The 22507-nt window shown below is 36.5% G+C and overlaps 1 protein-coding gene across 4 annotated transcripts in view; it reads right to left on the minus strand.

The window, feature by feature from the left end:
• The window catches only part of Pold3 (DNA polymerase delta 3, accessory subunit), a 39866-nt gene that overhangs the window by 5182 nt on the left and 12177 nt on the right, over nucleotides 1-22507 (minus strand). For 2 of the 4 annotated variants that reach the window (XM_015477420.2, XM_015477419.2), the window contains exons 5-11: nucleotides 21643-21775; nucleotides 15916-16180; nucleotides 14485-14557; nucleotides 9726-9891; nucleotides 6889-6995; nucleotides 2227-2345; nucleotides 569-647 (exon numbers count right to left, since the gene is read on the minus strand). In XM_015477420.2, the coding sequence (XP_015332906.1) occupies nucleotides 569-647; nucleotides 2227-2345; nucleotides 6889-6995; nucleotides 9726-9891; nucleotides 14485-14557; nucleotides 15916-16180; nucleotides 21643-21775 (942 nt within the window). The other 2 variants (XM_015477422.2, XM_015477421.2) reach the window with 2 other exon arrangements.

The following is a 22507-nucleotide window of genomic DNA, read 5'->3' on the forward strand; positions in this document are numbered from 1 at the left end:
GGAAGCAATCTGGATGAGTCATACTCTTCTAAGAGCAAACGGGACCAAACACCAAAGACTCTTGATTCTCTCTTCAGAGTCTAATCATCTGTACGTGCTTTTTCCCCCACTGTTCAAATTCAAGAAACAATCATTCTAAAACAACAAATGTTTCTCGATGTCTATGACAATATCTTAACTTTGTATTGTGATTTCCATCTTGAGTCTTTAAAGATAATTAATTACCTCACCTGAATCTTCATAACAACCCACATTCAGGCAAAGTATGTACCTGCCCTCTATTCTATAGATCAAATAACTCCCCACCAGAAATCACAAGACCTTTAGACAAGATCTCAGCACTTACTTTTATGATGTATGGCCCAAATAAGAACCTGGGTGTTTTGACTATAGTTGCAGCATCTCTATACTTTGCTACTTAATGTGTGGGCTATAGACAAGCAACATCAGCACCACTTGGGGGTGAGTTATATACACATTCTGAGATGTACTGCTCTACATAGGATTATGGTACATCTCTGTGGTGAATAACTTTCTCTCTGGATTTGGAGCCCCAAATTTGTCTTACCTATGCAGCCTTCCTCATCCAAAAATGTTTTAGATTTCAGTACACGTTTTCGTTTTCTTTTGTTTTCTCCACTTGAACTCTAGAAGATCAGAGGAAGATCAGAGGATACAATGTTAAGTTGACAAATGAAGCTGTAGAGAAAAACAATGAAAGCTTTTTAATCGATAACAACCACTGCCCAGTATTCCATTATGATTTAAAAAGTTGAAAGAGGACCAACCCTACCACACAGATAAGTTAGATATACTATATGTACACATTTGATGTTTCAGTGACGTTGAGAAGGAAAGTAGCATGCTGAGGAAAGAACTGTATTCATTCTGCCAATAAGTTTTTGTGGTGCAGTACGGGCACCATGGTTAAAAAGACAAATTGGATAAGGATGTTAGTGGAAGACAGAGTCAAGGAGAGAGACCATTGCAATATACTGTGTAAGAGCTTTAATGGGGGCAGATATTAGAGAAGCACACAGCAATGGTCCTTAAATCAGACCAGGGATTTCTTAGTAAATGCCCAGGCCATAGACACTTGCCATGGTCAGCCTTGGCATTTCAATGGCATTACACCCACCAAGTTTAGACTGAAACAGGTGTTACTAATATTACTTTCCTCTTTACTCCATGGGTCTCTTTCATTCCCTCTTCCCTTCAGCTGAAGACAAAATCAGTGCAAGATTTAAATAAGTCTTAACGCAATGAATTAAGGAAAATATCACAAAGAAAAAAAACCTTGTCAGTGCCCATTCTCAACACTTCACTACCTACACTGATAAAGGCACGCACAGTTGAAGAGCATTCAAAACTGTATTTCCCCACTTGTTCTCATCCAGTTCTTTTCTTGAAGAACTTTACCAAAGCAACAAATGTTCATGAGTCCTTTGTTCCCTTCTATCTTTCACACTTTGCTCTGATGCAGGCATTACCTCTTTCTTTCCCTGCTTTTTGTGGTACTGGGGATTGAACCCAAGGATGCTGTACCACTGAGTTACCTCTCCAGACATTTTTATTTTTTTTGAGACAGGATCTCACTAAACTATAGCAGGACTTCTTTTTGCACAATTCCAACAGCAGCTGCACATCACAGCAGCCCTTGTACTAAAGGTCATGGAAAACAAAACCGCTACCCAAATCCATCTCTAACCTCCCCGCGACTGACCTTCAATAAATCTCCCTAGGCTGGGGATATAGCTCAGGGCTGGAGTTACTTGTCTAACATGTGCAAAGCCCTGGGTTCAAGCCTCAGTACCACAAAAGTAAAATAAAACAAAATAAACGCTCCCTTCTAGCTGGGCACAGTGGTGCACGCCTGTAATCCCAGCGGCCTGAGAGGCAGAATCAGGAGGATCCCGAGTTCAAAGCCATTTAGCGAGGCGCTAAGCAACTCAGTGAGACCCTGTCTCTCAATAAAATACAAAATAGGGCTGGGGATGTGGTTCAGTGGTCAAGTGCCCCTGAGTTCAATCGCCGGTAACAAAAAAAAACCTTCCATTTTGTGAAAAGAGAGGGAATACCCATTCTGGTCAATCTGTAGAGGAGCAAAATAAGAACCATGTACTGGCATTTGTGATTTCTACAGCAAGAGAAATGACTCAGAATAGTAACTGTAGATCCTTGGGCAATCAAGGATACATGGAAAGGAAGCCTCCCAGTGAAGTTTACCTTGACAGAAGGAGGCTCAGGTTCAGGCTCAGACTTCCGTACGGGATCAGGAGATGGAGATACAGGAGGAGGTGGGGACGGTGACTTAGCTTCATAAGGCCCAGGAGAGTCTCGGAACGCTGAAATAATGGAACAAGCTAAGAGAACTACAAGCTTAGGCTGGTAGAACTTCTCCACCGGCATCTCTATGTCCAGCAAAGAAGACTTTGCAAACAGTAATTGAGGCCAACCAAGCACTCTGCAGTTATGAACTTATCTTTAAAATATACATGAATTTTGTACAACTAAAATCAAAGAATCAAAAATTATTAGTGCTAGAAGTACCTTAGAAGTCATTTTAGCTAAATGCTTTATTTTACAACTTGGTCAGGGCATGAAGTTGATTTATAAATATGAACTGATCACCTTCCATTTTTCATATATTTTACTTTACCCTCACAACCACCCTAAAAGACAGATACTATTTGCATATTACAACTGAGTAAAAAGAGGTTCAGAGAGATTCCTTCACTTGGCAAAGTCACACAGCTTGTAACTGAGACCAGAAGTTTTAAACCCAAGTCAGTCTGGTTGCACAGCCTTCCTAAGCCAACTATCCATGCCACCTAATGATTCATGACCAGACATTTTCTCTTTAGATCAAGTAAGTGTAAATAATCCTCAGATTACACCAAATGCTCCATGCCAGTCTTTGTGATCTGAGGATTATTTGCAATCTTCTGAGGTGTTTGTAAGATTGAAAATTTCCTGCCGATGGTAAGAGCATGAACTTTGGGGGACAGATCATCTTTGAAATAAAAACTCAGTATTTTGTATGGGAACTATTTCCAGGCTTGTTCTGCTATACCGAGAGTGAAGAAAAGAACACTTTTAGGATAGAAATGATGTTATGGAAGTGGTATCACCTAAGAGTGCACCAAAGAGAACCCATCATTTCTCAACATTTGCAGAAACAGTGGTCCTAGCACAAGGCCCTAATAGAAGAAAAATGAAAATCCTTAGCTGACCTATTGCTTAATCACCACAAAGAAACTGCTGGTCAGGGGATTGGGTAGCTGCTTAGCCTCACCTGCTCCCTAAACTTCCTGGCTGCATTCAAACTCTTAGCACAAGTCTTGGATCTAAAATTCTCCCAACTGATTAGGTCAGCATTAAAAATTATGACAGTAGAGGGTTCAAGGCCAAATGACCTGAAGAGGTAAAGCAGAACAAGGGCCAGAATGAAACAATAAATTACACACTTTGAGTATGAAATGGGCCCCAAAACTTTATAAGTGCTGGGAAACAAAAGACAGAACATAAAGAAAAAGAGGTCCAGCTATTAACCCAGCTCAGGGAAATTAGCACATGATGGGAGCCCAAGCAAAAGGAGTGTCACACCCCAAAACCAAGTACCCATTGTGCTAAAGCAATAGCTGTTAAGAACTGGGCCATAATGGCAGATGTGTTACAGTGGTCAGAGGAAAGTTTAAGCAGCAAGGAAGCCAAAGAAAAGGAGTTTTGAGTACTCACAGTAATAAATTTACTTATTCTATTTCCAGTTCTGCAACCACTTGACTTATCCAAGGAAAACACTTAATCCCAGTAGCACCAGCTTAGACCCCTCTTACCACACTGCATTGCAGCTGTGTGTTTACCCACAACCACCCTCCAGACTCTGTGCTCCAAAGAGGCAGGGATGCCACAATTCCCCTGGCACCACAGAGCAATATTTTTTTTGTTTGTTTTTTAATAAAGAAAAATAATAATTTTCTGAACTAAATTTAGGATGAGGAACATCCAGGTTAAGGAAGACTCAGCACAGACTCTTCCTTTAACATGTCCCCAAGAGAAATATTATAATAAAGGAATATTGTGATCCCCCCTCATAAGAGAGAAGAGAACAGAGAAAGAATCAAGAGTCCTTAATAAAGAAGAAATTTCAACCCATGCCTGGAAGATGGAGAGCAGATGGGAGAAAAGTGACAAGGAATCATCAATTACATGATTCAGATGATAGAGATTACTATCTATTATAAAACTTCTGAGTTGAAATTATGTTTATCTACTACTTTGTTTAAACTTTAAAAAATATTTTAAGGAAGGGTAGAAAAAAACTAAAATTTTCTAGACTTTACAAACGCTAATCATTTTTTCTAATAAAACCCCACAAATCTCTACTATGTGTTTTAAACACCTAAGATTTCAAAAACATTTCTTAAAAAAATTTGCCCAGGGCTGGGGCTGTAGCTCAGCGGCAGAATGCTTGCCTAGTATGCATGAGGCACTGGGTTTGATCCTCAGCACCACATAAAAATAAACAAAAAAATAAAGGCATTCTGTCCATTTACAACTATTAAAAAAAAATTGCCCACATTCATATGCTGGAATAGAATACAATGTCAGTTTGCCTTAGTACTTAACCATCAAGTCGAGCTTTCTAACTCAATATATTTTTAGTGACATAAACCTATGGAAGTTGGATGCATCCGTGTATTTTAAATATATTTATAGCAAATCTGCAACTCTTCAGATGAAAGATACTGAAGTAGTAAAACAGAACTTAAGCCAGGAAAGCAACTTTTGTTGGGGCAGAATAAGAACTGTGGTAAAACTAATTTCAGGGATCCAGCAATGGAACCACTTGTTTGTTAAGAGTCCTCTGGCAGAGATGGGTCATTAGAATTCCTGGAAAGCATTCGCAGCTTCCTAGGACCCAAGTTTTTAAAATATCTAGCCTTACCTTAAGAAAGGTATTTTAAAGATGAGGAAACAAGAAATTTAAGAAGTGAAGTCATCTGCCTAAAGTCACATAGTTAAGTGGTGCAGGGGAGATTTAAACACAGTCCAACTTCAAAGTCCTTACATTTCCTCCATTCTTGCTGCTTCCCTGCTAACTACTAGCTTAAGATAGCTAACATCATATAATTAGTGCAACAGAAATAAAATGATAATATGTTAGAGGCTGTAAAGATTTAAAATAACACTGGCTTTGAGACAAAGAAATTTAAGAATAAAATGGCAGAGGTTTATAAATTTAGTCAGGGGCCAAAAAGTATCTTGCCAGTGGAGAATATTTGAGAGCCTCTGGCTCTCTGTCATCTGTTACTTTAGGTTGCTCACCTCTATCACATTTCTTTACATTCCTTTCCAAACTAAATAGCTCCACCGATATTTCTAATCACCCATGGGTATTATTATTTTTGTGGGCTATGGATCAGAAACTAGGGAGAACATTTCAGAATTATGTAATGATGTTCAATCAACCATAGTAATTCCTTGATTTAAAGCTGACTCTCACTACTACTAGAGTATTTAGTGTTTTGTTTTGTTTTGTTTTTTCTTCTCTCTTCTCCTTCTCCCAGTGGTGCTAAGGATCGAACCCAGAGCCTCACACCATGCTAGGCAAGTGTTCTACCACAGGAGTTACATTTCCAGGCTTAGCTTACCTTTTTTAAAAAAATATTTTCTTAGTCGTTGATAAAACTTTATTTTATTTATTTATATGCAGTGCTGAGAATCGAACCCAATGCCTCACACATGCAAGGCAAGTGTGCTACCACTGAGCCACAACCCCAGCCCCTTAGTTTACCTTTTAAATGTATATTAGGCTAATGGTTTACCCCTAAATCTGTAAGAATCAAAATGGTACTTCTACCCCAGACATTCAACTTCCTAGGGCTATTTTTTAGATCTGTTCATTTGCAATACAGTCATCTACATATACAATTTGTTTCTTAACTCACTATTACTATCCTTTTGACAGCAACAGTAGGTTCCTCTTTTGCATTTTTTTTTTTTTTGGCACTGGGAATTGAATCCAGGGCCTTGTGCACGCAAAGCAAGCACTCTACCAACTGAGCTATTCTATTCCAGTTCCTCGTTATTCTTTAATCCCTTTTACTATCAGTTTATTTGCATTGTGTATGTACTTTTTAGTGATACTGAACTCCTTTGGATTGGATTTCCCCCTAGTACCTAAAATGGTTTATGCCAGGAATTCTTGGAGAACTGATCATGATAGCTTAAGCTTTTCACCAACTGGTTTTACAAGCATGACTTTCAAGGTAGCATATCCAGCATATAAATTCATCCCAGCTATCTTTCTCTTTAGCCTCTCTACGTATACTTTCCTCTATATTATGTGGTATGATATCTTGGTTCTTAAGAATACTTGACATTCTTTTAAAAACCATATTAATTTTCCTGGCCAGAGTCTTGCTCTTATTCTGTTTGCTTATCTAACATTGCCCATGGTCTAAAACTAGAAGGGTCCATAGTGACATTCCCTTTCAACAACATTTTTATCATGATTTTATTTCTATGGTGTGGAACACCAATATCCTCGGTTCCTAGAACATTACAATTCTTAAGATTCACAATAAGGTAGCCAAAGGAATACACCCCCTTAAAAAAAAAGAAAGAAAGAAAGAAAACGTATTAGACAGTATGTATACTAGTAGTACTTATCCTCTTTCCCTTTTTGTTGGTTATTTCGGCGAGTTACCAAAAGGTCATGGTTTTGGTCAAAAGGCTAAAGTAGATTTCAAACAAAAATAGATGCTATATTCTCTCAGTGCTAGGATTACTACTCTCATTATGACCCATAATAAATTACTTTTTAGCTCCTTCAGCATCATAAGAATTGATACTCTTAATAAAAAAATTAATAGCAATACCCACCTTCATCTTCACTGCTATCAGACTGAGGAAGTTTGATTCTTCGCCTCTTTTTCTTCATGATTTCAGTTTCCTTTGTTTCATCATCAGATAAATCTACTCGCTTCCCCCTGTTGCCATCAGGAATAAATTAAGCATGTTACATAGAGCAAAAATGTAAGTATTTACATGCTCCTATGAATCTCACTTTATAACTCATGGTCTTCATTCCAGAGGGTAGAAAAGAATAATCAAAGTATACCAATAAAGATTCTTTTTAAGGATATACTGTCAACCAACCATAGCTAGGTCACTTCAGAAGGTGACCAGAATAAAAAATTTCTCTAGCTCTCTTTAGACCACTGGCAACTGCAACCAGGTTATCAAGAATTTTTCTCAATGCTTTCTTACTTTCCCCATTGGCCTGTTATTCATTTGACATGAATTAAATAAGCAGCTATTACCTATATATAAGGCTCTTTGCTTAAACAGAGGATGCAAAGATCAGGAAGGAAAGACTGTTCTCAAGAAGCTCTGGCTGACATAACCAGCTATATAATACAATATAATAAATTTTAATGGAAAAAAAAGATACAAAGCATGACTATTACTTGAAAACTTTAAAATCTAAGTAAAAGTTCATCAGAAAAGAGAAATATTTTAAAGGGAAAAACCAATAGGAACAAAGACATGACATAAGGCCATAAGGTGATTCTTATGAATAATAAAAAAACCTAGACTTCATCTTGATATTATTTAGCTTCTCTGGATATTCCACCAAAATTCATTTAATCAACAAATAATTTATCCAGGGCACATCATGTATTAGAAATGAATAGGAATTAAGACACATCCTTTGTCATCAAGCACCTTATGTCTTACTTATTTTTAAATATCAACCTTTCTTCTATTTTGAGCTAGAAAAAGAATATACTAAGCTCAAAGTAAGTAAAAGGAAATAATAAAGAGCAGAAATCAATGTGATAGAAAACAAAATTAAAGTGAAAAGTTGTCAGTTGGGGGGTAAAAATAAAGTTAATAAACTTTTTACATGGTTGATTAAAAAAAACAAATGTTTCTCACCAATCAGAAATGTAAAAATGAGGGACTGGGGTTGTGGCTCAGAGGAAGAGCACTCGCCTAGCATGCGTGAGGCACTGGGTTCGATCCTTAGCCCCACAGGAAAATAAAATAAAGGTATTCTGTCCACCTACAACTAAAAAATAATTTTTTTTAAAAAAAGAAATGTAAAAATGAATTTTTTAGTGATAACTACAGATTCCACAGATATTCAAAGAACAAAGCTGTATTATTAACAACTTTATACTAACAAGCTCAATAACTTAGAATTCCTTTAAAATTACAACTTACTCAAAACTGATCCAAGAAAAACTAGAAAGTTTGAATAACTCTATTTAAAAAAAATCAAATTCACAATTTCAAAACACCTCCTATGAAGAAAATCCAAGCCTAGATTCACTGATGAACTTTATCAAACATTTAAGAAACAAATATATCTATACAAATTCCTTTGGAAAACAAAGAAACTCTTCTCAACTAATTTTGTAAAGTTAGCACAACCTTGACACTAAAACTTGGCAAAAAGATTACCAGAAAAGAACTGACCTACAGTTCCCGTAAAAAGAGAGGAAAAAAATCCTTAGTGTATATTAATAAATCCAACCCAGCAAAATATAAAAATAATACATCACAACCAAGTGAAGTTTATCCCAAGAATGCAAGATTGGTTTAACAGTTTAAAAAAATCAATCAGTATAATTCACCACAGTAGCAGAAACACCATAAGCATCTCAATAAATGCAGAAAAAATTATCTATTAAAATTCAACAGCCAAGCTGGGGTTATAGTTCAGTGGTAGAGCACTTGCCTCACATGCGTGAGGCACGCACTGGGTTCGATTCTCAGTGTCGCATAAAAATAAATAAATAAAGATATTGTAAAACAAACAAAAAAACAACAATTCAACATCTATTCATGATCAAATCTCTCAGCTTAGAAAAAAAACTCAACCTGGTAAAGGGCATCTACTAAAAATGTACACTTAGTATCATGTTTAGTAATGAAATACTGAATGCATTCCTGGCAATAACCACCAACAGTAAGTATTATACCCACAGTTTGGGACATTTTAATCCATATGTATCACATGTTCCTAGGAGGTAAGGTCTACTAGACAGAGCCTTAACCCTCTGAAACAGCACCATTTTGTTGATGTTTTCTACTAAAGTTACCCCAACTTTGCCACAAAAGTCAGGTCTTTGTGGGCCTATCAGTGCTGACAGTGTCCTTTAGAATTTCTTTCAACAGACTAATTCCTACCAACTATGAGGTAGTGTCTCAAATTCCTGGATCCATTTTTAACAGCTTGTGTGCTTTTTATTTTCTTTTCTAATTACATTTTACCACTTGAAAAATAAACTCATTGATATAAAAAGAAAACAAAGAACTTTTTCTCTTAAATTTGACTGGAAACAGTAACCTTTCATTTGGCAGCTTGAAGTAAAACACATATGCTCACGCACACTCACACACACTTTTAGGTACTTATGCCATGTCCACATGTTTAAAATTAAGTAAGGAGAAAAAGGATTATCAATTTAGATCAATGAAGCAAAAATGAAACTTTGGGCCCTAAATCACCCAAATTGTCTTGATTTCACAAGACTATTTCACTAGATAAGCTACTAAGCTTCTCTCTCCATTTTGGTTGTGTGGTTGTATCCCTAAGGCATTAAGAAGGATTTACTACTCAACTGAAAAGTGTCCTCTGTCAATAAGCCCAAATAGACCTCTCACCCCCAGTAGACACTCTTCCCTCACAAGCGACAAAATTTTCCTACCATTTTTTTTCCTTCTGCTGCATCTTAACAGGCTCTGCTTTTTTGCTGGATTTCTTCAGGTCTGCAGGAGTTGCCAGTTTTGGTTCAGTGACAGGCACTTGAGGTTGCTCCACTATTTTTTCTTCTTTCACAGCTTGTTCTGAATCCAAATTGACTTTAAGTTTATCTACAAATAAAGTATAGCTGACGATACATAACCCCATGGTGCAATATTAATCCATCATTCTTTTGACAGTCCACTATGCGCCAGGTAACATATTAGCAGCAAGGCTAAAAGGATAAAAAACAGTCTCTCTCTTCCTAACAGATCCCATAGTCTATTCAGAAAATATTTCTCCTTTTTGATGACTACTCTAGCTATAACTGTTTTCATTTCTGCCTTCCACTAATCTCTCATCATATCACAGCCCCCAGGCCAAATGATAGTAAAAACAAGGCTTAGAAACACAACTTTGTGAGGTATCATCTTTCTAATTTTTTAGATAAGGAAAACTAAGAGTCACAGGAATTAAAAGATGCTTCCCAAGAATATACAGTTTACAAATGACATCAACAGAATTTGTAGCAAGACCTTTCTATCATATTCAACCTTTTAATACCAGGCTATCTTATATCTTATATTATTTTAATGATAAAATTGAAAGACATATTTTAGTTCAAATCCTCTTTCCTCCTGAGCAAGTTATTTTATCTAAAAGTCATTTTTCTCTGTAAAAATTGGGATAATAGATACAAGATTTTCATAAGGCTTCAAAAAATGCATTATAAGAGTTAAATGACTTACCCAAGGAACACTGATAGAAAAAGTAAAAGTGAAGATAAGGACCTGGTTTAACTCCTCAAAATTCTGGTCTCCTTCCTACACGAAACTAAAGAACACGAAAACAACTACTGTGCAACACAGAAGACTAAGAAATGCAAACAGGGTGGGCCTAGTCATCTGAGAAACTATAGAAGCATATAATCTTGGTTTCAAGCTGAACTCAGGAATAGCTTTCTGCCAGCAAGGTCACAAAATACAAATAGAAAGCTGTAAACCAGCCGGAGACTCCTCAAAAAGGTTTGGTTGCAAATTTTATCATAGTTTAAACCACCTATTGTGTAGGAAAAATAGAACAAAACAAAACAAAACACTGACATTGTAGTTTTGGCTGTTATGCACAGCTTAGAATAATGATTTTTTGTCATGTATATTACTTGAAAGTGTAAGGGATGGATCTGAATGTAAAATGCAATCCATTTATACTTTTGAAAACTTGAATGAGAAACCTGAATGGTGGAATCCATCAGCCAATGATGATACATTTGCTTGCATTTTCAATACTGTTGTTCTCAAGTACCACTGCTTTTCAAACTTTCCATCAGAACATCCCAAACTGAACAGGAGAATAAATATGTTGCAAATGATAGAATGCCATTCCTTTTTATGGCCAAATAATATTTCACTGTCTGGATATACCACATTTTGTTTATCCATTCATCTAATGATAAATGATTTTTAGATTGTTGCCACTTTTTTGGTTATCATGAAAAATGCTGCTATGGACATTTTGTACAAGTTTTTGTGTGGGAATACTGTTTTAATTCACCTGATACCTAGGAATGGAATTACTGGGTAACTCTGGTTTCATTTTTTAAAGTACTGACAAACCATTTTCCAAAGTAAGTACATTATTTTACACTTTCCACAGCAATGTATGAGAGTTCAAATTCTCCACATCCTTGCCAACACTTGCTATCATCCAGCATTAAATTTAAATAGTTCAAGTCCCCACAATAAACTCTCTTCATCCAATTCTAGAGCTTATTTTCATTGCAATGATCTTGTCATGTGTCAAATGCAATAAAAAAATCATAATTTTACCCTGAACATTCAGCCTTTAAGAACATCTGTTAAATAAATCAACTTTGTAAGTGATTCTTTTATTAGGTGAATAATTTTCTTACTTTGTCCAGGTTTTCCCTCTTCCTCTATTACATGTTATCATAACATCTGTCTAGCAATTACACTGATTATTTTATTTTTTTCTATATATTTCTCTCTCTCTCCCATTTGTGTGTCTTCTCCTAGTAAAACATTACAGCCAAGGGCCTTTTGTCTTTTGTTTAACATTGTACCACCAGTACACACAGTAGGTGCTCAATCAATATTTGTTAAATAAACACATGAATAAATAAGTCTATTTTTATGTTCAGTTTGGTATTTTTTTCAAAACAAGCAAATATTCAAGTATCTTATGTATTTTTAAAACACTAATTTAAAATATCACTGTTTCTTAAGGTTACAAACATAAAACCACCACCAACTCCTGGGTCTCATCAAAATTGCCAAGAAACCATAATTTGCTTGGGTACTGGGTGGCCCAGTACAGTGACATCAGCATGATGTGTTTTCACAGAAGCCCTTTGATGCACTGTGCCTGTAATAATACAAATGTTGTTTCTCAATAACCTGAAAGTATAACATTTTCTATATGCTTTCAGAACACAAATGTTCTTCTTTGATAGCTTTCATGGTAAACAAGACACTATTACCTTAGTCCCTTCCTTGGCTACCAATTTGGCCATCAGAGGCAGAATTCGACTAATTTTCCTTGCATGTAACAAAATTTTTCCCTAAAAACTCTTTGCAAAACTGAGACTCCAGGGAAGTGTGCCATAATTATTCTGCTTCTCTTGAGTTGTTTCTATCCTAGTATTTTGTCACATATCCTCAGAGGTTGTGTACTTGATATTAGAAGTAAAAAAAAAATGTGACAATTGATTTTTTTTCCAAAAGAAAGACTTATTATTATTCTAAATATGGGAGAGTTTTGGTTTCCCAAAAACTATGTTTAAATGACCATTACTACTTGGGCTTGTCAAAATCATAATGAGGTCTAATTCATTATTGTGAATACTCTAAGTGAATGATCAACAAATATTATGAAAAAATCTTCATCATCACTAGCAATTGGAGAAATGCAAATTAAAACTACACTGAGCTGGGCCCAATGGCGCACATCTATAATCCCAGCATCTTGGGAGGCAGAGGCAGGAGGATCATGATTTCAATGTCAGCCTCAGCAACTTATTGAGACCCTGTCTCAAAATTATATGTGTGTGTGTGTGTGTGTGTGTGTATACATATATATTTTTTAAAATAAATAAATACACACACACACACATTCACATACAAATATAACTGGGGATGTGGCTCAGTGGTTGAGCATCCCTGGGTTCAATCCTAATACAAAAAAATAAGTAAAAAAAAATACTACACTGAGATTTCATCTTACTCCAGTCAGACTGGCAATTATCCAGAATATAAGTATCAACACATGTTGGCAAGAATGCTTTCCCTGCTTTTTAAAATTGGTTCTTCTTAGTTGTACATGGTAGTAGAATCCATTTTGATAAAATTATACAAGTACAGAATATATCTTATTCTAATTAGGAGTCCCATTCATACATTTTTGGTGGGACTGCAAATTGGTGCAACCACTCTGAAAAGCAGTATAAAGATCCCTCAAAAAACTAGGAATGAAATGACTATTTGACCCAGAGGACTTAAAAATAGCATACTGGGGCTGGGGATGTGGCTTAAGTGGTAGCGCGCTCGCCTGGCATGCGTGCGGCCCGGGTTCGATCCTCAGCACCACATACAAAACAAAGATGTTGTATCCGCCAATAACTAAAAAATAAATATTAAAATTCTCTCTCTCTCTCTCCTCTCTCACTCTCAAAAAAAAAAAAAAAATAGCATACTACAATGACCCAGCCACATCAGTGTTTATAGCAGCACAATTCACAGTAGCTAAGCTATGGAACCAACCTAGATGCCCATCAACAGATGAATGGGTAAAGAAAGTATGCTATATATGCACAATGAAATATTACTCAGCCATAAAGAAGAATGAAATTATGACATTTGCTGGCAAGTGGATTGAACTGGAGACTATCATACTAAGTGAAATAGGCAATATAAAAAAACCAAAGGTTACAAATTTTCACTGATTTGTGGAAGCTAAACCACAATTAAGGGTGGGGGAGAGGAAGAGGAGAAATTCAGTAGATTAGACAAAGGGGAACAAAATGAAGGAAGGGGGAATAGGAAAAGGAAAGACAGTAGAATAAATGTAACATAATTTTCCTATGTACACATATGAAAATACCTAAGTGAATGTGATCATGCCCACCCACAAGAATGGGGTCCTAATTAGCATAAGATACTTGTATAATTTTATTAAAATGGATTCTACTGTCACGTATAAGTAAGAAGAACCAATTAAAAAAAAATAACTAAAGAAAGGTAAAAGAAAAAAACAAAAGAAAAAAAAAAGAAAGGCAAAAGATTTGCTTTTGAGGCCCTTTGGGACACAGGAATAATTAAAGTCATACAAGTAAAGTGATGGCAATATCAATGACACTGACCTCAACATTATACTGTGTAAATAGGCAGTCTCCCTTTTGTTTTGAACATCCATTTTCAAGAGGCTTATAAAGTAAATATATCATTCTTGTTTGTCAAGGCAGTAAGTAGAAGTTCAAATAGTAAACTACCTTCCAAGATATCTCAACTGAGCCCAGCTAACCCAGAAAATTCACCTTGTCAGTTCATTACTTTCATCAACATATGATTAGTATATTGCAAATGTATGTAAGGAAGCAGGAGTGCCCGGATGGGCAAAAACTGGATAAGATGGCATTCATCTCAGGTTTAAAATGTTATTTCATTAACATTCACTTATCAGTCAAAGGAAAATAAAAACATGCTTACTCATAGCAGCTTTTCCAAAAAAATTGCTCATCACATTCCCCTTTCCTGGTACTTTGCTGCCTGTTGAAGATGCCTAAAAACATGGAAAAGAAAACACATGATTTTTTTTCTAGTGTTTAGGCTCCTCTTAAAGTAGCATTGTCTTGAACAATCTCTTCAATAACAGAGCACTGGCCAGTGGTACAGACTCTATGTAATCATGTGAAAATGTGTAAGCATTAGATTATAGTATCAAATGTTAATTTCCAAAGCTTTACTTCTCATAGTTCTTATAAAAATTATTATTATCCATGGATATGTTTAGGTTTTTCTTGAGCATATTTTACAACAATTTAGATTAAGAGGATTAAAAAAGATCAGAAGCAATACAGCAAAGAGGGAAACAAAATATTACGTTTTTAATAATCAGTAGTAGACTTGAATCCTGGTTCTACTTTTTTTTTTTTTCCACTTTCATTTTATTTGTTTATTTTTATGTGGTGCCAGGGATCGAACCTGGTGCCTCATGCATGCTTGGCAAGTGCTCTACCGCTGAGCCACAATCCTGGCCCTGGTTCTACATTTAACAGCAGTATAACCTCTACGCAAGTTATAAGTTTAGGCTTTAGTTTTATTACATGTAATATAAAAATGGTAAGATCCAAAAAGAATTGATAAGAGGATTTAAGGGCTGGGGTTACGGCTCAGCAGTACAGCGCTCGTCTCGCACGCTCGGGACCCTGGGTTTGATCCTCAGCACCACATAAAAATTAAAAGAGTGAAATAAAGGTATTGTGAATAAATATTTTTTAAAAAAGGAGGATTTAAGCAAAGATCAAACCAAATCAATAAATGTTTTGTTTCCCTCCACCCCTCTTTTCCTCTCCCAGAGCAAAAGCTTGAAAATGACAGTGATGATAACAGTAGTAACAATGCCATACTTTCCTGAATATTTTAAATGGCACCTGACATTTTTATTAAGTCAATACCCAAATAAGTGAGTTTAGATGACTAATCAATAAAAAACATGAAGAGAAGAGAAAGAAGGAAAAGATTCATAAAATAAAAACATTAACTACACTAGGAAGGTATATATGGCAAAGACCAGAATATAAGATATTCTCAAAATGACACATTGCTAATACACAATTTCTTGAACTTTGTAATTTTTGAGGCATTTTCACATGCATTATTTCAACGGGCTCTCATAATAATCTTACAATGTGTATAGGGTAGGCATTACCATTTTATAGAAAGGGAATGCAAGCATCAGTGACAAGTATCAGCCAAAGAAAAAGGACTTGAGAATACAGTATTACAGGGATCAAAGTGGTAGAAAAATCAGAACTAAATGTCAGAACCTTACATAATTAAACTACCAAGGGCACTAGTAATGCTTTCCTGGATAACATTCCACACTGTAATAAAGGTCCATTTTCAAAGACGACTTACATTTGTTACTTCTTTAGTCTCTATTTTGGTCTCCTTGTTTGTATCTTGGCTTTTAGAAGCAGCTTTGGAGGCAAACATTCCCATAATTCCCTTGGGCTGCTGGGAAGCCTGTTTGGAGGCAGGTGGGCCATGACCATTGGTTGTCAGCTCATTACTGGCTTGTGTCTCACTGGATGCCTGAAGATTGGACTGTTCAAAATTGCTAGAAGATGAGGATTCTGTGGGAGCTCTAGGGACCGCAGCTGCACATTGTATGGCACTAAATCTAAAGACAAAATGGTAATATTAATTTGATGCCAATATCAAACTCTTATTTTCAAACTCTTGTTTCTTTCACATAGTACCTTCTAACCCCTAATATTATAAAACTAGGGAATGTTAGAACTAGAATGGATTTTGGAAAAACTTTTGTACAAAATTTTTATTTAGATAAATAATTGGAGAGAAATAAGTGATCTGTTCTAAGTTATCCATCCAGTTAGTAATAGAGCTAGATTTGGAATCAAATAAGGTATTTGGAATACCTTATTGAATACTCTTTTGCTTTTTGGAAAAAAAAAAAATCCTAATTTAAAAAAAATAAGAATATACAAAACAATAATAAAAGATTTAATAATTTTTCCATCCTTAGGAAACCAAATGGTTATCCCTTATTTAAGGACCTTCCTCTTATAAGGCCAGATACGCAACAACTATTGACTGAATCAAAACTAAAAGCTCCGTAGGGTGCAGTGGTGCATGCCTGTAATTCCAGCAGCTTGGGAGCTAAGGCAGGAGGATTGCGAGTTCAAAGCCAGCCTCAGCAACGGCGAGGCACTAGGCAACTCAGTGAGACCCTGTCTCTAAATAAAATACAAAATAGGGCTGGGGATGCTGCCCAGTGGTCGAGTGCCCCTGAGTTCAATCTCTAGTACCCAAAAAACAAAATAAAAACTAAAAGCTCTAAATATTAACACATTTCCTGGCAACTCTCCTGGCCAGAGTGGTTATGCTTTAAAACATGGAAGCTAGAAACAGAGTCACTGGCTCTTATAACTTGTGGTCCTTCACAGCCATTTGCTACTAATTTCTTTCTTTCTTTTCTTTTTTTATTAGTTGCTCAAGACAATGCAATGATCTTGACATATCATATATTTGATTCAAACAGGGTATGAATTCTCATTTTTCCATGTGTACAGATTGCAGGATCACATTGGTTATACATCCATGTGTATACATACAGCAATCCTAGTGTCAGTTGTATTCTGCTGCCCTCCCTATCCCCCCCTCCCCTCCCCTCCCATCACTATTCTCTACCCATTCNAAGAAGGGGAATAGCTGGGTCAAATGGTGGGTCCATTCCCAGCTTTCCAAGGAATCTCCATACTGCCCTCCAAATTGGCTGCACCAATTTGCAGTCCCACCAGCAATGTACAAGTGTACCTTTTTCCCCACATCCTGGCCAGCACTTGTTATTGTTTGACTTCATAATTTAATTTGCATTTCTCTAGCAATCAGAGAAATGCAAATTAAAACCACTCTAAGATACCATCTCACTCCAGTAAGAATGGCAGCCATTATGAAGTCAAACATTTGCTACTAATTTCTAATAGTACCAACTAGCAACAGCAGACAAGTATTATGCTGAAGGCCAAGTGAAGGAATATGGTGAATGATCTGCATGGCCTATTAAAGGGAATATTCATCTCTTATTCTCTAAATTGTAGGTATGCCTACTTCACACCAATATATAATGTAATGTTCCACATTGTGAATGGGTAACTGATTCAGCTTTCACAAAGGGCTCTACATAAAGCAAAGTTCTTCAACTTTCCATATCAAAACATTTTGCTTCCCCTAGTTTGTTGCTTAATGGGGTAGGTGAGAGTTCCCTGAAGATCTTATTCATCTTTCATATTCCAGTCACCTGACACAAAATCTGACATACAGCAAGTGTCAGAAAAAACATGTTGAAAGAAAGACTATTTAAGCCACTGAAAGTGAGGTTTCTGGTTTGTCTCCCTTCTTTAGTGTATCACCTCAATTTGGAGTGGGAGATGGGGAAGATTTAGAAACTATGCAGTGACAGCAATTACCAGAAATCACAAATACAACTTCAACATTAACTGTTGGAATCAGTGGCGTAAGGAAAAAAAAACCCTAATATATCATTTCAATTCAGAAATAACATTAGACTCGAAAAGCCCTAAAGCTAGAGTTTACAGCTCCAAATATCTTACACTGATTCATTATGATCCCAGCAGAAAACCCTACATTAAAACACATCTTTGGTGTATCAGAGCTAAGAACAGACGGAAAACATTTACTTTCACCCACTGTTCTTCCTCTCTGGCCTTGCAGTGCTTCCATGCACAAGGAAAAGGGCAATGTTTTATTTCATTGTCAACACATAAAGTTGGCCCTCAGACAATTCTTTCTCCATTTGGTCTGCATTCCACGCCTTAGGGTCAAAACCAGGAACTGGCAATGAGGAAGAGACCAAGTTAGGTTGGGAGCATGTCTGAAGAGTGAAGAATCTGCTTAATCCTAAAATTTCAATTTTCTTCCTGTCATAGCACTTAAAACACATGAAACCATGAGTCAGATCTCAGTTGGCCCATAATTCTCAGGACCAAACACAAACTTCTTTATTGGAGATAAATTCTTCACATTTCTACCAAGGATACTTGAAGAATTTAGGTAAAGTTTCACTGAAGTGCATCCTATTACCACATTTCTACTTGCCCTGTTTATTTTAGTGGGCCCTGGGCAAATTTCATTTTGAACTTGTGAGTCACTTTTATTCTTGTTTGCTTACTTGCTAGCTATAACAGAACTGGTTTTAAGAACTTGACACGCCATGATAAGATTTTAATGCAGATTATTTTTAAAATCTAACAACATATTTTATATAAACTTATCAGAGTACTCTTGAAATCCTTCCCTAAAAGACACTGGACTTATAAAATTATGACTCTCTGGCTATATAATTACATTTATTTACTTAATAAATATTTGAATAGCTATATAATCAAAGTTTCAAACTAAAGAACAATTATTAAACAATTATTAAAGAACATTATAAAGAACATTAGTTAGCATTACTGAATGCTAACTAAATGCTAGGCACTATTTTTGGGTATATAGTTAACAAAATAGACACAGTCCCTATTCTCATGAACTTAACTATTTTTGGCAATTCTATATCTATTTCTTCTCAAGGACCAGTCTCTATCAGTTATCCCATCTACCCCAGGACCCTCAACCTTTTCCTAAGAGAGTTTCTTAATAATACAACTTGAAGGCATTCTTGACTTTAAAACTGTATATTATCCTTCCTCAATCTCAACTTCTCCTCAGCTACCGCTCTCTTTCCCTCCCATTTTCACAGTTAAATTTTCCAAGAAGAGTTGTTCATATCAGTTTGTCTCAATTCTCCTTGTTCCCCATTTACTTGGTTGACTAGCATCTGGTCCTTGCCCTGAAAAACTGTCTTGTCAAGGTTATCTCTAGATCCAGTGGACACTTTTCAGTTCCTACTTTACTTGGCTATTCAGCAACATTTAACAATGTCTACCAGTCCATCCTTGTTAAAACTTCCTTTAGCTTCTGGAATCCCATGTCCTTGTGCAATTTTCCTCTTTTCTCTGGCTGCTTCCTCTAGCACCCCTCTTTTTCTGACCATCTCTTTAAAAATAACCATAACTAGGGCTGGGATTGTAGCTCAGTGGTAGAGTGCTTGCCTCGCTGAGGCCCTGGGTTCAATCCTCAGCACCACATAAAGATAAATAAAAATACTGTGTCCATCTACAACTATTAAAAAAAAAATAACTATCACTAAATAGTGCTTACTATGTGCCAAAGACTATTCGTAAGAGCTCACATATTTTAATTTATTTAATCCTCTATAGCCCTGTGAGGATGGTACTATTAGATCAATTTTACTGTAAGGAAGCTGAATCACAGAGAAACAATTTTCCCAAGGTCACACAGCTACTAATTGTGGCCTAGAGTTTTACTTTCTGCCTTTCTTCCATTCTATAAGTCTCTGCACGACTACATCTGCTGCCATGGCCTGACTGTTTACTTACCTCCTTTGATTCTAAAATCTCTGTCTTTACCGCTTTTGTTAGCTCTAGACTCACCTATCTAATGGAATGCACATTCCCATCGGGATTTCCTACAGGCTTCTCAAACTCAACATGTCTAAAATCCAATCCAACATTTCCCCCTCTTTTCCTAAAGCCAATCTCTCTTAAATTCTCTTTTAGTACTCATAGGACCAAGCCAGAAACATGAGATCATACTTAACACCATGAACAGTGACCTCCACACACACACCTTATCCCCAGCCACTACCATACTTAGAGGTTTTGAAGAGTTTTCAACCTTCATACCTCTCCACCCAATACCATTACTTCAATTCAGATAACTGTCAAATGCACACTGGATCACCGAGATATTTCTCCACTCTCATGTCCTTGCTTCCAGATTATTTCCTTCTGATCTACCTCCAACATCATAGCCAGGGTCACCTTTCTAAAGTACAGTTATGATCATTTCATCCACCTGTTTGAAAATGTTCAGTGGTTCTCAGATGCTCAGAATCAAAGCTAAACTCCATTTCCTAGTAGTCAAAGCATAATTTGACTCCTTTTAGACTTCTCTAGTCTTCTAATTATTTCTTACCTCTTACTCTAAGTTCAATCATAGATGATTATCATGGTTCCACACAAGCATGTTTTCTCTTAGCTGTATTTACTCTCCCATTTCTTTGCCTGCCTATTTGTACTGGGCCTTCAGTCATCAACTTAGCTGTCCTAAACTTTAGGGAGCCTTCTCTGTCTTGCCCCTTGCCTCATTCATCCAGAAGTGGGGAGAACTACCCATCCCCAATATCTTTTACACTATTCCTCCTGTGATTGCACTGCCAAGCTGTACTGTAACTGCTCATCTCCCATCAGACAATTAGCCCTAGAACAAGTACTGGCACATACTCAATCTATAGTGTGTGGCATTTCATAGGGATTCATCAGATATTGCTGAATGAATTCAAATTACCTTGCTTAGTATGTGTCAAAGCAGTAGGTGCTCACTATGTATGTTTGGGGAATTGACTTGAACCCTCAATAAAATCCCACTAAGCAGGCTAAATTATACCTAATTTATGGATGAATAAACCAAAACTTAAAGAGTTTATGTAATTTGTCCAAAGCACTGGGCTATTAAGCAGCAAAGTACAACTTAAGCCTATAATCATCAATTTCCAAAACGTACAGGTATCATAGGCCATTACCTCTCTGTGCTGTAGAAGATACAAAAGATGGCCAAGATCTGATCCTAGCTACAGAGGAAAGAGATGCTTTTGGATGGAAGGCAGAGGAACATCAAATTAGGAATAATTTTTTGAAGGACAATATTTGAACTAGCTTTTGAAGGATGGGTAGAATTTAGACAGCAGAGACTGGGGTAAGGGAGTAATGAGGGGACACAACAAACATTTCTGGTGGTGGTGACAGGATAAATATATGAGAAATAGATTTATGGGGAGTCCACTGGGGTTTTCAATATGGGTTGTGGCTGCTATTTTTCACCTTATGATGTACTAATAAAACCAGGCATGTGTCTTACTGCAAGATAAATGGGGTTTTACTAGACTTGGCATTCACTCTTAAGAGGCAGCCACTGTGTAAACATCTTACAAAATCAATTCGTAAAGAAGCCCACAAGGAACATTAAGGAGCTTACTTGCTGCAGTTCTGCAAGTTGCTTTTAAGGATGTCATAGTCAGTATTGAACAGAGGCCCACTGTCCTTTAGCATAGCTTTCTGGATGCTGTACACATGGATGCTGGCAGTCACAGCTAGCTTGGACTTCACTGCTACAAGTCAACAGGAAAGCAGTCTGTTAATACACAAACTTCATAGCATGGGGGACTTTAACAAGAAACCCTTCTGCATTAAAACCATTTGCAATCTGTGGTGGTCTAAAACACTCTAAAAGGCCAAATAGCCACATATACAATGTAATATCACCTCTTCTGTCTGCAATGGGGACATTATGACAAGGTAGGTGGTGGTGAATCATTTCTAAGTACATCACCTGTGAGATTATCACTCATCCAGTAGACACTCAGCAAATATTAATTAATGATTGATGATGACTATGGGTTCCCCCCCCCCGCCCCCGTCAGGGAAGAACCTTACACTAGCATATGAAGACTAAATAATCTCAACCTGAAAAAAGTTGTTTATGTAGCCCAATTTTACTTTAGAGAAAGCAACTATATAACAAAAATACAACTAACTAGATAAGTCTGCAGAAGAAAAACTAGCATAAATTTAAGTTTCACAAGGGAAGGGGTTAGGCCTAACTTGCTCCATGTCCCCATTCCCTACCATAGAGCTTGGCACACAGTAGATAATCAATACACATATACTAAATGATGAATGCCTGCTTGCTTTGCTTCCACTGTGGAAATCCAGATAGAAAAATTAGACATTCCCAACACTTTGAATATTTCAGAATTAATTTGGTAAAAATCGCACTCCACTGGCAGGAGCCTTTGTATATACAAGGTACAACAGTGAAGTTTTGTCTTCAGATATGGACC

Source organism: Marmota marmota, unplaced genomic scaffold (assembly GCF_001458135.2).
Source record: "Marmota marmota marmota unplaced genomic scaffold, marMar, whole genome shotgun sequence".
Taxonomy (NCBI): domain Eukaryota; kingdom Metazoa; phylum Chordata; class Mammalia; order Rodentia; family Sciuridae; genus Marmota; species Marmota marmota.